The sequence below is a fragment of the Ambystoma mexicanum genome, chromosome 1q (assembly GCF_040938575.1).
Source record: "Ambystoma mexicanum isolate Mex_15411 chromosome 1q, UKY_AmexF1_1, whole genome shotgun sequence".
In the NCBI taxonomy this organism is placed as follows: domain Eukaryota; kingdom Metazoa; phylum Chordata; class Amphibia; order Caudata; family Ambystomatidae; genus Ambystoma; species Ambystoma mexicanum.
This window is the reverse complement of record NC_090922.1, coordinates 1013912849-1013926743: the sequence shown is the minus strand read 5'-3', so window position 1 is coordinate 1013926743 and position 13895 is coordinate 1013912849. Positions and strand designations below refer to the sequence as shown.

General features: G+C 43.8%; 1 protein-coding gene across 1 annotated transcript in view; it reads left to right on the top strand.

The window, feature by feature from the left end:
• The window catches only part of LOC138540423 (calcium-activated chloride channel regulator 1-like), a 493684-nt gene that overhangs the window by 439005 nt on the left and 40784 nt on the right, over nucleotides 1-13895 (top strand). Inside the window, exon 13 of the mRNA XM_069641684.1 lies at nucleotides 6941-7177. Within this exon, the coding sequence (XP_069497785.1) occupies nucleotides 6941-7177 (237 nt within the window). The remainder of the gene's footprint in view (nucleotides 1-6940; nucleotides 7178-13895) is intronic.

Below are 13895 nucleotides of genomic sequence, written 5' to 3'. Positions count from 1 at the left end.
GTTAAGGCTGTGTGCCTGTTTTGGCCTGTTTCTTTCACCATCCGGGCAGAGGGGGAGGGCAGGAGCCCTTCCTTGCCCCCACCCATCTTGCCTGCAATACGAGCAACGAATCCGGCACACAGGCATAGCCATATGCAGCAGCAGTGGTTCCGACCCTGCTAATCCACGTGTTTGTGCCCTTTCTCCAGTGCCGCTTCGCTCTTCAGCTACACCGACACTCAGATCAGCTGAATTTCATAGAAAACCACGTGCGACGCTCCTAAGATGACTGCCGCCAATATGTTTTGATGCCGTTGCCGAGCAACTTGACACCGTGACCACAGATTGGTCCTTGCAGCCTTTATTTGTTATCAAAGAGCGCCGGAAGGCGCGAGCCGGCCAGCTACACCTAAGGCCAGGTACTTAAGGCTGTGCACCTGTCTTGGCCTGTCGTGGTCTCCCGGGGCTGAGGGGCCAGCCATGCTGCTCCACCTACCCCTTCACAGCTGAAAGCACTGCTCCCTCTGCTAATCTTGCACCCATCTGTCTCCCCTGCATCTATGTGTGCGCTAGGGGCGTTAGGCGCGTAAAAAACCCTGATGCGCGCTGCCTACCCCACATACCTAGCGCATCAACAGCGGTCAAACGCGTGCTGATCCTGCACACCCACCCTACGCCAACTTATAAACTTGATCTTGGCTTAAACATGACCGGAACTGCAGTCCGCGTTACCCCCAGACGGCGATCTGCCTCCCGACTAGCGAACCATTACCAACCACCAACCACCATTGCCATGTTATCACATATTGTACGAGTCCTCCTATAATATGTGCCTGTATCTAACAACTGCATGTGGTAACTGTACTGACTCTATACTCCAAACTGTGTATTCCCAATATATCCCCCCATACACCTATAGCCATATAGTCCGAACTCAATCCGATTGTGTCACTGCTCCTATCTAGTGCCTTCAACGCTCTGCTGCTGATTACTACCTGTATGCATACCTGCCTGTGATTAATGTCATGATTTGATATGTACGATGTGATACGAGAATACATCTGCCTCTGTTACTGCCCTTGACGTATTCGATCCATTTGGCAACACTACGCCTATCTGTGCCTCAGTAATGTTTCAATTCTTGTTATGTTTAACGGTGGCATAATAATGCCTTAATTGTGTTAGCTAATGTGCCCCTTTCAGACATCTACAACCAGTCTAGTGCAGCTATCTTTGCTTAATAGTATATAAGTACCTGCAAGTAATACCAAGTTACTTAGCGCGCATTGCTACCCCCGCTAACGACATTCATTCCACACACATCATTAGCAAGTACTCTCCTGCTTATCAGTAAATTCTTAAAAACTGTATCCTGTGCACTCACTCTGTACCTACGAAATTGCTAGCACTAATCTGACCACTCGTTGAATTGTTAAACTTTAACTCTCACTACTGTTGTATCACCTACAGCATGCTTCCTGTGTAGCCATGATCCATGCCCTGCCAGAAATTGTCATCCTCATAGTGCCCACTGCTATCCTTATCTCCCTCCTTCCTTCTCCTAACACCCAAGGCTCTCATCTGCACCATGCCATCCTTAGCATTGAAAGCCAACACTACCCTGATGCCCACCACCCTCAACTCCTCTTCCTTAAGAAAAAGACTACCCCATCTAACCTTATCAAGCCACACTTTTTCCTGCCGCCCCTAGTTCTGACACAAAAGGAATGGAACGCCACTAATGATTACCTACCACACACACCTGTACTGACACCTTGCCAATGCATCCTACGATTCGCTAGCAAACCCATGCCTAACCAGCCTTGCTCTACTAAATGGACGAACTACAGACTAGGAACCAGATTCACCTCACCTTCATAAGAGAATTAGAATCCCCGATTGCTCATAATGACTGAGGATTCCTTTTTGTTTCCTTTTTATACTCCAGCTGCTGCCAAACTTGCAAGTTTTTCCGGCCCGTAGCAATGGGGAAATACAGGGCCATTACAACCCTGGCGGACCCTGTATTTCTCATTGCCAGGGGCCGGAAATGTTTACTCCTCATTCCCATTTGAGCACAATAGGGCTCAGTGGGAATGGGGAGGCCGGTTGCACCGGCACCATTCAGAATGGTGTCGGTACGCCCGCCAGGTCAGACCAGGCGGGCGGGAAGGCATCCGCGAGCAGAACTCGTAGTTTGCCAGTCTGATTACAATGCTACCGGCAAGCTTACCAGTACCGTTGTTACCGGAACCAGCAAATTTGTAATTCGGCCCATTGTCTTTTATTAGCTTGCATGTGCAAGTGGCAGCCACCATTCGCAAAGCTTCGATGTATTGTTGCACCGGGTTGTTGTTCCCATGTATAAAACAGATGTCTCTCTATAGCTGTGCTTACTTCGTTATTTGTACTTGTCCAGCATGTTCAGGGTTTCCACAAAAGGATAGATGGGAGGAGCTTCTGGTGGTGTTTGTATAGGGGGTAGGTGCTGGCACAGCTTTTGCGTTTCTGATCCTAAAGAGTTCAAAAGATAGACTTATTTTTGCTGCTGGGAACTGTCTGAGGCCTATAGGTTTTTCGGAAAATCTTGTTTCCATATCTGTTGCGGGATTGTAGGCTTACCTGGGGCTTTCAGACATTCTTTTTCATGGTGCCACATGTTGAAGCATGAGAGTATGGGGGTGGATAACTGTGATCAATCACCGGCTGACCTGTCTTCCAGGTGTGGGTAATCTCTGTGGTGTGGCCATTGTTCACTCTTTGTGCTTCGTGATTCTTCACATGTAGTGCTTTGTAGGTATATATTTTCTTGTTTTTATTATTACTATTACTTCCAGACAGATTTGCTATCCTTTTCCAGTTCCTTCATTCAATAACATATTGCCTTGTAGCACCGGCGCCTCTGTTGCCAAGGGATGCCTTAGTCGTCACGGCTCAGAATACATGATTGCATGATTGGGCTTTGTCATGCAGCAGATCCCAGGGTGCCGTCTTCATATGCAGAACACGTCGGCTGCAACTGCGGCCCTGGGACTTCACAGGGTGCCCTCCTAAGATATGGCACACTTCAGCAGCAACCACTGTGCTTGGCACGATGAGTTGGTACACACACCCCACACAGTGCTCAATGGACAAATGCATTCCCTCTCTTTCACTCACTAGGGGGGAAGGCAGGTTGGGGGGCACAGGGTTGGAGGTGCCAGTTGCCATGGAAAAGCCAGACCGTCGGTTGAATCACCAGCGGGGTTCGCTTGGCTCGGGTGTACTCTGGCCTGCTTCAATGCACAGGGTCCGGGATCGGAGTAGGATCTTGTCTCCAATGTTATTCTGCTGCATGTGAGCCATAAAGGAGGAGGCGGACCAGGTAGGTTCAAGATATAAATTTAATTGCCAGAAGTACACCTGAGCACTCCTTCCTCCCAGGCTCTCTACCCAACTGTCCCGGTTCTTGTGTCACTCCTCTGCACCACTGTTCTACAACAGGGTGGCTCTTGGAGCAGCTGCACAAGAGCATCAGGATACCACAACAGGCTTTGACATGCAGGAAGTTTTAATACAAATTAAACTACCGTTTTTCTGGAATGAATATACTTCCAAGGTAAAGTAAATAATAACCTTATTATGTTTTATGGAGCCAGGGAGAGAGGCAGTCAGCATCCATAAAGCCTTTGATCCTCTGTCTCGCCAAAACTGTCACTCACAGAATGTTTGATGGTTCATGCAGGTCCCATGCACAGGAGGACCCGCGTGAATACAACTTTGAAGAAAACAGATCTTTAGTACATTACATAATGCTTGTATCTCATTAGTAGAGCACTTAATACAGATTTGGTTCTTCCTCAGGGTTGAGATTACCGTTCTTTTTCCTCCTTAACTTGCGCATATTGTGACAAATTGCTAGGCAACACCACTTTTTCCCTAGGGGGAAGTCCCTCCAAATGGGATAGGAGATGACTTTCTTCAGAGAAACCAGTGTGTTCTGCTACTTCCATCTAGTTCTATGCACACACCCCTCCTTAGCCCCCTTATATGCAATACTCCACAGTAGACCTCTGTAGGATGAAAAGAGTTGTCCCTATAAACCAGACTGTGAATATGAAAGAAGTCGACCTGTCTAAGAAGATCTGTGTGGCTAAATAATGTGATGAAGAAGAGGGGTAGGGAGGTGAAGACTACCTCTTCAAAATATGCTGAACGGTCTAGTTGTCAGACACCCCATATTGGTCATAGGGAATATATATATTGGATGACAACGCAAAAGGCTAAGCAGTATTAGTACCCGGTGAGAGTCAAGCAGAATGCAACACGCATTCTGATTGGCTCTCGCCGGGTCCTTACCCGGCCGAGAATCCTTCGATTCTCGGCCAGGACTCCAGCTGCCTTGCCCTGGGCGGGGGGGGACGTGGCAGCCCCTCAGCCAAAGAGGAGGCTTGAAGCGGGGCCATCCCCGCTCCGAGCCTTCCCACTGCTGAGAGGCTGCCTCCGCCCCCCGCTGGGGACTCGGGTAAGCTTTTTTTTTTTTTCTTCCCTCCCTCCTCCCCACCCCACCCCACTTACCTTCTTGCTCCTGCATGCCCCTGCTGGTGGACGATGGCAGCCTCCAGCAGTGTAGAGACTCCGCGCCTCCACACATCTGGAGGCTTCCATCGTCCCTGGCAGGGACGAAGGTACGTTTTTTTTTTCTCCCCCCTTCCCCTCCCTCCCGCCCTCCCAACCCCACTTATCTTCTGCTTCTGTTTTTTTCGGGAGCGGACGCGCTGGGAACACTTGTGTTCCCAGCGCGTCCGCTCCCGAAGGCCGCCATGGAAAGAGAAAACGGACTCCCGTTTTCCCTTTCCCGGCAGCCATTTTCTTGGTCTTCTTTTTTTTTTCTGTCCCGAAACGCAGCGGCTTTTCGGGACAGAAAAAAATGCTTTTAGTGCCCCGGTCACGCATATAATGCGGGCCGGCGTACTAATAGCAATATGACCCTCACGGCGGGGGCATTACCGACTGAGGTAATGCCCCTGGGCCTTCGTTAAGGCCCTCGCTTCACTCGGGCCTATAACTATTGGTCCTGGGGCATTACCTGAGTCGGTAATGCTGCAGCCGCTCGGGTCATATTGCTTAATTAGCCACTGCATTAGTAGACAGACGTGGAGAACCGTAGTTGGAGCTGGAGAAGCAGTGACAGTAGACTGCAAAGGGGGAGCCGAATACAACACAAGAGAATGAATGCCAGAAGAAAAATCAAGGAGACCGTTATCTATCTGCAACCTCCAGCGAAGGTGGGAGACCGGTACCCGGAAAGCTTTTACAGTCAGAATGGACCACGACCCCGAAGAAGGCAAAACACTAATACCTGATTACAGAAGGCATTCACAAAGGAAGTTTTGCTGACGCCGGTGTGCAGAAGTGCAGCGAGGCATTCTGGTTCCGATGAACACGTAGCCAAGAACAAATACCACATATAATGCAGGCAAAGTGCTAAACAGATCTTTACCTGCAGAGGAAGGCTCCAGGGACCAGAGGGAACAGCGCTTATCTGCTGCCAGAAATAAAATAAACTTTTTTTATGAAGCACCTATCTGGCTATGTGAAAACTTACCGGTATCCTAGTGCAGGAGAGTGAACCCCAACTACCGAAAGGTGATGAATGATTAAAGTGACACCCCAGCAACATAGAGATGTCAGCAACATCCCTCACCCCTCTTCTTTGTCACAATGAAAAGGGGAATTGACAAGGGATACTTGGCAGGCAAGTAAACCAAGTATACTATGAAGGCAACAACTGAAAACTGGGAAAATAGCCTAACCAAACTATAAAAGAAAAGAAGGCAAAGAGAAGAAGAGAAAACCAGGGTCTCGGACCCATACTGCAGACAGTTGAAAACGTGCTAAGAGAAGGAGTACATGCTATTAACATAGCCAGAGACTAGAGTATGACCAGGGAAAGAAAACCATTTTCTTGGTCTTAATCTTCTGGAACCCAGTTCTTTTTGAAACCATGTTTTTGTTCCTTTATGCTGGGACTTTGGAGACAGCTGTGAGTGATCAACTGAGAGACAATTCCCTTTTTGAGTTTATATTGTGTTTAGCTGTGAGGGTCAATTTAGTATTTGGACACAGGACGGACAATTTTACTTTGGACATTCTGACGCAGACACTAGTTGGTTTTGTTGAGGCAGGGAAACCCCTCTTAAAGTGTTACTGTAAACCACCAATCAACACTCCAAGTCTACGGTGAATGCAGACTAACCATCAAAGAAAACATGGTGTGGAAGAAAAACCAGTAAAACACTGGGCTAAATTGACCAATTTCAAAGACACAGGTCAATGAGCATATGTCATGAGTTACTCATCATAGAACGTATACATAGAAACTGCATTCCATTTACATTCAACAGAAGCCTCTTTCTCAGTCCCAAAATCTCTCCAAAAAGACATAAAGCTTCCAAAAGCTAGAACTTTAAAATGATGTGTTCTGTCGTTATCCAGACTTTTCTTCAGTTTGTTGCAGAATAAATATTTCGGGCAGGTATGATTGGAGTATTAATATTTCTGTTAGTCTTTTTTTTTGCATAACTTGGTCTGAACACTTTACAATGTTGGCGTGATGTTTTATGAACATTCCCAATTTTTATGTGAACAATTCTTCGGCCATTGTTGCAAACATCTTAAATACAAGTGTCTTTGTATTGTGTAGATGGAGTGTTCTTTGGATGTTTTATGCTGAACAATCACTTCAAAATGGTTTTCCCGGCACTTAATCCAAATATTCCGAAGCAATGGTTGATTTGGGACTTATTATGTGATGTGAGATTTTTGAAAATGGGAGTGAGAATGACAAAAAAATCTCCCTTATGTAGACAGGCAAGCTATGTCGATTAGTATAGCATGTTATGGCCCAAATACGAGTATCAACCTGCTGATATGAAACTTAAGAGACAACCAAAATGTTTAAACTCTTTTCTTCTCACAGGTAAAATCCAAATGAACCCACCACGGCCAACGTTCAATGACGATGAGATGCACGCCATCATTGGAGGCTTTAGCAGAATAGCCACAGGTCACATTTTCATGGTTAATGAGGTGCCAACCATACCCTGGCCAGATGTCTTCCCACCCTGCAAAATTGTGGAACTGAGAGTGGAAAGAGACAATGTCAATCTTTATTTATCCTGGACTGCACCTGGGGACAATTATGATCAGGGCAGAGGTGAGCTAACAAATTATTGGTACTACTCAATTTTCTGGAATCTAAAATAATAGTTAAGAAACATATATTTTGTGATGCTTTTAGTGATGTACTTGTGATGTATTTAAACAAAAATCAAAATTTTGCCAAGATGAACATAGTCAAGGCAAAACAAATGGTGATTTATTTATTTCGATTTCAGAATCCTCTACTGGCATTCCCATATGTTTGCATATGGCGCGGCCTTAAAGAAAGGTGTTTGCTGTATGTAGGAAGCCAAAGGCTATTGCAAAAAGTGTTTGACTTCTGGACTCTCATTTATAACCTGCTGGATCCTTCAGTCATGAACCTACTAGATTCTCATTTATGGTTTCATTAACATTTTCCTAATTTGATTAGTAGATTATGGTGGTTGATTGACACTCTCCTTAAGTGCCGAGAAACCATCAAAATGGCAGTGGCTGCCCAATAACATACTGAATTGATGATCCTTAATATGGATACTACCTGTTATATAGTTGATCTGGGTTTCCCAGCCCTTTAAGATGAGTAGCAATACCTTGGAGATGGATGGGGATGCAGATTTGATTCATACATCAATAATGAAAATGACTCAGGTAGTATGGCTAAAGGGGAGTCTGTTTTATTAACAAGTATATAAAACAGGGAGTACAACGAACATCAGCAGTCGTTCAATCCTCTTACTCAACTTATTTTAGTAGAAACTGAGGTTATATTGCATAAAATCATCATCATTGACGTTGATCTGCGTCACTACCTACGTGGCAAACTACAAAAACCTATCGAGGGAAGTGATTGGCTCTATGTGAATAGCTAAGTATAAGTTCTATATCAGTATAGAACTGTGAAAGAAAGTGATAGGGTGCTTAACATCAGGTGGGGTAACTAAGTCATCCCCTCAAAATGGCCACTATGAACGTCACTAAATACACAACGTTCCATTGGCTACGCAAACTATAGGACCCTTCATTACACGGCCCTCTACAATTGGTTGCCTTCTAACCCCCATCAGTACTTTCCCACCTATGTTTAGCAGCATGCAGACTGCAGATCCAGGTGTTAGTGGGCTCATCTACAAAAATAGCTTCCCACCAATTATTAGGTCAATCCATCATCACCTCAATGGTCCAGTGTCTATTACTGCTTTTAAGTTTGGCCTTGAGTATGTACTGGGCGCTGAGAAATGTTAAGGAATGAAGGCACAACCTGCCCTCGTGTGTAGGTGTGACCACCTTGTCCTTCCAGTTTCTTCCTTCCACATGACTGGACACAATGAAATCAAGCTTTTCGTGTATTTAATATTATTTTTAATAGCCCTCTGATGTATTTTGTTTTGCTCAAGCCTCCTGAACAGGAGCCTCTTGTTCCTTCACACAATTTCCATCCAATGTCAGCCAATTCCTGTTTGATAAGACTTTTGGCATCCTGACTCATTCAACTCATTCTGCTGAGATTCATTTGTAATTAAAATTGCTTTTAACTGCGACACACACACAAGAAGTGAGGCCTTCTTTGCCCATGTTTATGTTCAGTACTGCTTTATAACGTGAAGTGGAAACATCCACCTTTTATTAATTTCAGAGGTATATATATATAAATGTGTCTATATTGGTGCTTGCCGCAAACTATTTACTATAAAGCTTGAGGCTAGCTTTCAAGATTACTTTGCTGCTTGCATTTCAATTGCGTCTGTACACGTGTAAAATAACTTGATATCTTCATCTGTTTCTGCAGCATAAGCTTCTTCACCCTGAGCCCAAGATGTCACTTACCCTTGTTGCTTTCTCGATGCGTATAGAATATCTGCATTCTATGATCTCTTCATCTCTTCGTGTGTGCTTCATGTGAAGGTTTCTTACCGGGCGTCACACACCGGATCAGGACTCTTGCCCTTAGCCTAGGATGTAGCGCTCAATTCGAATACTTTCTCTTTATTTTCTACGAATTTGAATTGAGTGGATACCCGACCCATCTCACACCCCCTTTTACAAATACCCCGGGTCACAATGGACCATGAACCTGGCCTGTATGTGGTAACACAATATTTATTTATTTTAAATTCAAAGAAAATCACACACTTTTTATATTAGGCAGCAATCACCAATGGGGTGATAATTACAATGAAAACCACTGCAATACACTTGGGTAAACTTCTACAAGAACATATCCAAAGCGCAAATGAATAGGAGCACCTTTTCAATTAGGATAGATAGCACCTGAGTAAAGGTTTTCCCCTGCAATGTTCCCTCAACCCACAATTAATCGAATTCTCAGTGGATAGAAAGAAGCAGCAAGGAGTCAGGGATATTATGCAGCAAACAGAATCAAAATCCAACCTTCCCTCACAAAATAAGAGGCAACAAGTTTTCAAAACCCTTTGCAATTGCTTAAAGTGACACTCGGATTTTGACAAATAATTAATTATATGTCTGGTTAAATAATGAGGTACATATGTTTTCTCACAGTATCAGGGATGAAATAGCGCCTCGATGCCCGCGGGCTGTGTGAGTGCTTTAAAAATGTAAATACAAATGTAATATCACTAGCAACTATAAAGTAAGGTATCACAAAAGGCATACAGTTAAAAAAAAGAACTTGAAATAAAATCTTAGTACAGCCAAATTCACACGTTGAAAAGTTGCAATTTACACATTTGCAGTTTTAAATGTCAAAACAGGTTTTTAAAGAAACTGGTGAAATACATAGAATCGGAATGCATTTTTTAGGCCCGGTGATAGATGCATATCACAGTGACAATATAGTCAAAGAGTGTCTATAGCTGAAGAACTGGATGAGATTTTAAAGGTGAAAGGAATTCAGTTTTGGTAAAATAAAACAGTTAAAAAGAGAAAATCGGTTTGGAAAGAGAAAGGATGAGTTTCACTTACACTAGATTTAATGGCTACATCAGAGGAACGCCCCCGTGAATGTCAAAGTTACGCTGCAGCTGTAACCCTTCACGCAGCATGCCCCTTTTCTTTAGGGAAAATTAATTAATTTAATCAAAATATTGCTAAGGAATTACAAGATCGGGTGAATGAAAGAATGGTGCTAACACTAGGAATTCAAGGACAGATGCCCAGAGAATTCTAACAGTCTTAAACAAGTTACGAGCATATGAATAGAATTACTTTGCGAGTAGGACAAAGAAAAAGAGTCAAGATGGGATAGGCTATGGGTTGCTATGGGATGGGGAAATACTCACAATCCACACTTTAGTTGGCATTTGGGACAGTCACCCGGGTTCTGGACTCAAAACTCTGTTCACCATACGGCGGGCGCCCCTCTCAGCAAACAGCTGGGCAAGTCTGATCACTGGATGGCAAGGGTACAGCGGGCATGCAGGTAGTGGGCAAAAAGCCGGTCTGGTCACAGGATGCTCCCATAAGGGTAACACAGCTTTTCCGCCTTGTTATTGGGATTTTAGTGGGGTTTCTGGATCAGTGGTCTTGCTGGGATAGGGTCAGCTATGCTTTGGCCTGGCAGTAGAGTTTGGACTCTTGCAAAGGTGGATCTGGAATGTCTGGATACGCAGACACTGGAATTCAGGAGAGTCTGTCCTGTCCCTGTGAGCTCCCACCCTTTATATAAAAGCGGGTAAGATCACCGGGTTTATTGATGGGCAGAACTGAGCTAGACCTACCCGCAAGAACCGGATAAGTCATCCAATGTTGGTTGCCTCCTCTAGGAAGGGACTCAGTTTATGGGGTTGTGTTTTTATGAGGTGCAACGCCTTCCCACAGTCCTTTTTGCCAAAATCAATCTTAACATAAATGACACATTTGGACAGTTGTGGTACATTGGCAAATTACCTAGGCAAATGACATATTTTATACAGAGCATGGTGTTCCCACTCCCAGGTTTGTACGCCATTGGTTCACCCTTCTAATAGTTCTTCGCGATTTTAGTGAGAACTGCTTCACAATTTTAGGTGTATGTGTGCATATTATCATAGGGCATATTTCTATTAATTTTTAACGTTCCACCATGTGTACTTTTACCATGATTCAAATTTTCCTGGGGTTTGCATCCCATATGTGCTATGGACGGCCACAATATCTTGTTTAAGAAGCCACGAAAATCACATTTAAACTGTACAACTTTTACATTACTGCACTGTCCGGTTACAGAATTAACAGTCTTAAAAGTGTATTCATTAAATAGTATTTTGAGCAAAATGGGGCTGGCCTTTGTGCTTCAACTGGGACCATTTCTTTCAGGCTACCAGCAAATGTCAGCTTAGCCCAGAGTTGTCATGGAGTTTTTCTTTGGAGCTCCTTGGTTTGAGTGGATGATTGTTGTCACTTCCAGAAGTCACACGTAGGTGTCCCAGAATCTATTGTCTCAAGCTGGAGCACAGACACAAGTCTGACGAGCGTGTGATATTTCTTTCTCCTGGCCTATTCAGAGTTTCCAAGGGCACAATTAACGTGTAAGTGTCCCAGAATCTATTGTTGCTTCTTTTGGGGGAAGGCCTCTCGTGTTGCTAGCAACCCCCCAAGCAGAAAACCTGTTTGGCTAGTTCCACAATGCAGCCAATACCTTAGGTATTTTATTTTTCTGCATCAGAATCATGTCTGTGGAAATAAAACATCCCCTATATGTTTTCACACAACACCCCTCTGACATTCCTAGGCAAGGAATAGGCTTTATCCAACATTGTACTTTAAAAAAAGGCATTTTTCTTGTTTTGCAAAAACACATTTTGACATGTGGTGAATGCTGCTGGGATTTCCCTTTCAAATTCGGTTTCTCTCCAATCTGGACTTCAAACATTGTTGGTAGCCCTAGCCAGTTTCTCTTGCACACCAGTCTGTACAAGACAACGGTCCCTTGTAATTGACATTTGCACAGAGAGCTAGGGTTTCTTTTTGAAGGGTTTATTTTTGACACTTTGTAGCCAAAAGTCAAGCGCTACTCAGTATGGCTGAAAGTAACGTTTCTGGTGACTTCCCAGACCATGCCTGACACAGCCTGCCATTCTGTGACAGTGCTCTCTTTTTCTGGCACAATCTGAATGTGGATGGCACAGCTTGATCTCCCAGGATCTGAACTGTGTAAGGTTGAACAGATGAGAAAGAGCATCAGGGCACCACCATTATAAAGGCCAAATATTTCCTTTTTCAAGGGGAAATGTGGATCTAGCAGCAAAGCAGTGCTGCTTCTCAATTTTCTTCTTGGTGCATGCAAGAAACATACTGGCAGGCTTTCTCAGTGTGCCCCCTTGTTCCATTCTACCCAATAGGTGCTTGGCAAGACAGTGCAGCCATCAGTTTGTAGCTGCAAATGCAGTTTTGATGCGGGCTAATAGTGCTTAAAGGAGCCAGCACAGCCATTCTGCTGTTAACTGCTGATGTGCAGCTTGGTGATGTGGGGAAGTACTGCTGAGTGGGTAAATGTATCCCACAGTCATCTCTTTTTGTTGTGACGTCGCCATTCATTTTTACCTTTCATCTGCTCTTTGGGAATCTCTTTGAAATGGCCATCATAGCGTCTTGCATGCAGGTACGGTTTTCTCAATGGGTACCTTGCTTCCAAGACTCTCTTAGGTATTGGCACTATTATGGGTACTGCACAGAGTCCATGCTCTGCTCTTTGCTGATTCAATTGTTCTGCATATGCCAGATACTTTGGTTCCCATTCTATAGGTAATAAGGGTGGGGCAGTTGGAGGGTGAGTACTTGGCTCCTCCTCTACATAGTTGTCCTGACAGCCTTGCAAAATATCTGTCTTGGGTTTATTAAGCTATGTATAAAGTAGTACTGCCCACTAAGGCAAAGACAATTTCCTGGAGAAGAACGCTTGCATGTGGGCAGATTTGCATGCCCACAATGCCTTGCTCACGTCAGGCATTGTGGAATGTGTACTTTGGCTCATATTGACTATCTTATATAATATATTAACTGAAAACACTTTGATAAATGGATATTATGGTTAAGTTGCACTAAAAAAACCTATGAAATTCATTGAAAAAACGTAAAAGGAATGTTATGGTTGCAAGGTAACATTGAAAAACCAAAGAAATTTGCCAGTTATGGTAAGCTATGCAACCATAACTCACACCATCGTCATACACTGCTAAGACTAACACTCAGGACATCAAAGATGACATCACAAATGGTATCATTGATGACATCATATATTCGGGACAGTTGTTTTTGTTCAGTGACATTAAGAATATTAAGCAGAGGACATTATCTGGTCATACTCCATTGAAAACACGATATGCATACTCTAAAGATGCTATATATGTGGAGCTTAACCTTGTGCTATGTTCTTAAAGTTCTTCCCTTAGGGTTTGACCCGTGCTCATGGTGCACATACATGGAACAATAAGCAGTCTCCAAACAGACCAAACCATTTTATAAATGATGAAGAACTCCAATCTTATTGTCATTTTCCGGTTAAAGTATTTGTTTCTTCCTTATCAGAGTTTCCCTGTGTCTCAGCTTTGTGTGCGTTGATGCTCTCCAGATATATTTGTTGTACTAACACATGTGTGTATTAATTCTTGTATTGTTAGCTGTTGATTCCAAGTTTAACATTAGTGAAGACTCTGATAAGACTTGGCTTTTGATTTTAATGGCCAAACATACCAGATTAAGAATATGCTACTTATATGGTCTATGCTGCAGGCATTGCCTATGAGTGTGTACTATTAGATTTCTGTATTAACAACAAAACTTCAGTAGACTATTTCACCCTTCATATGCGACTA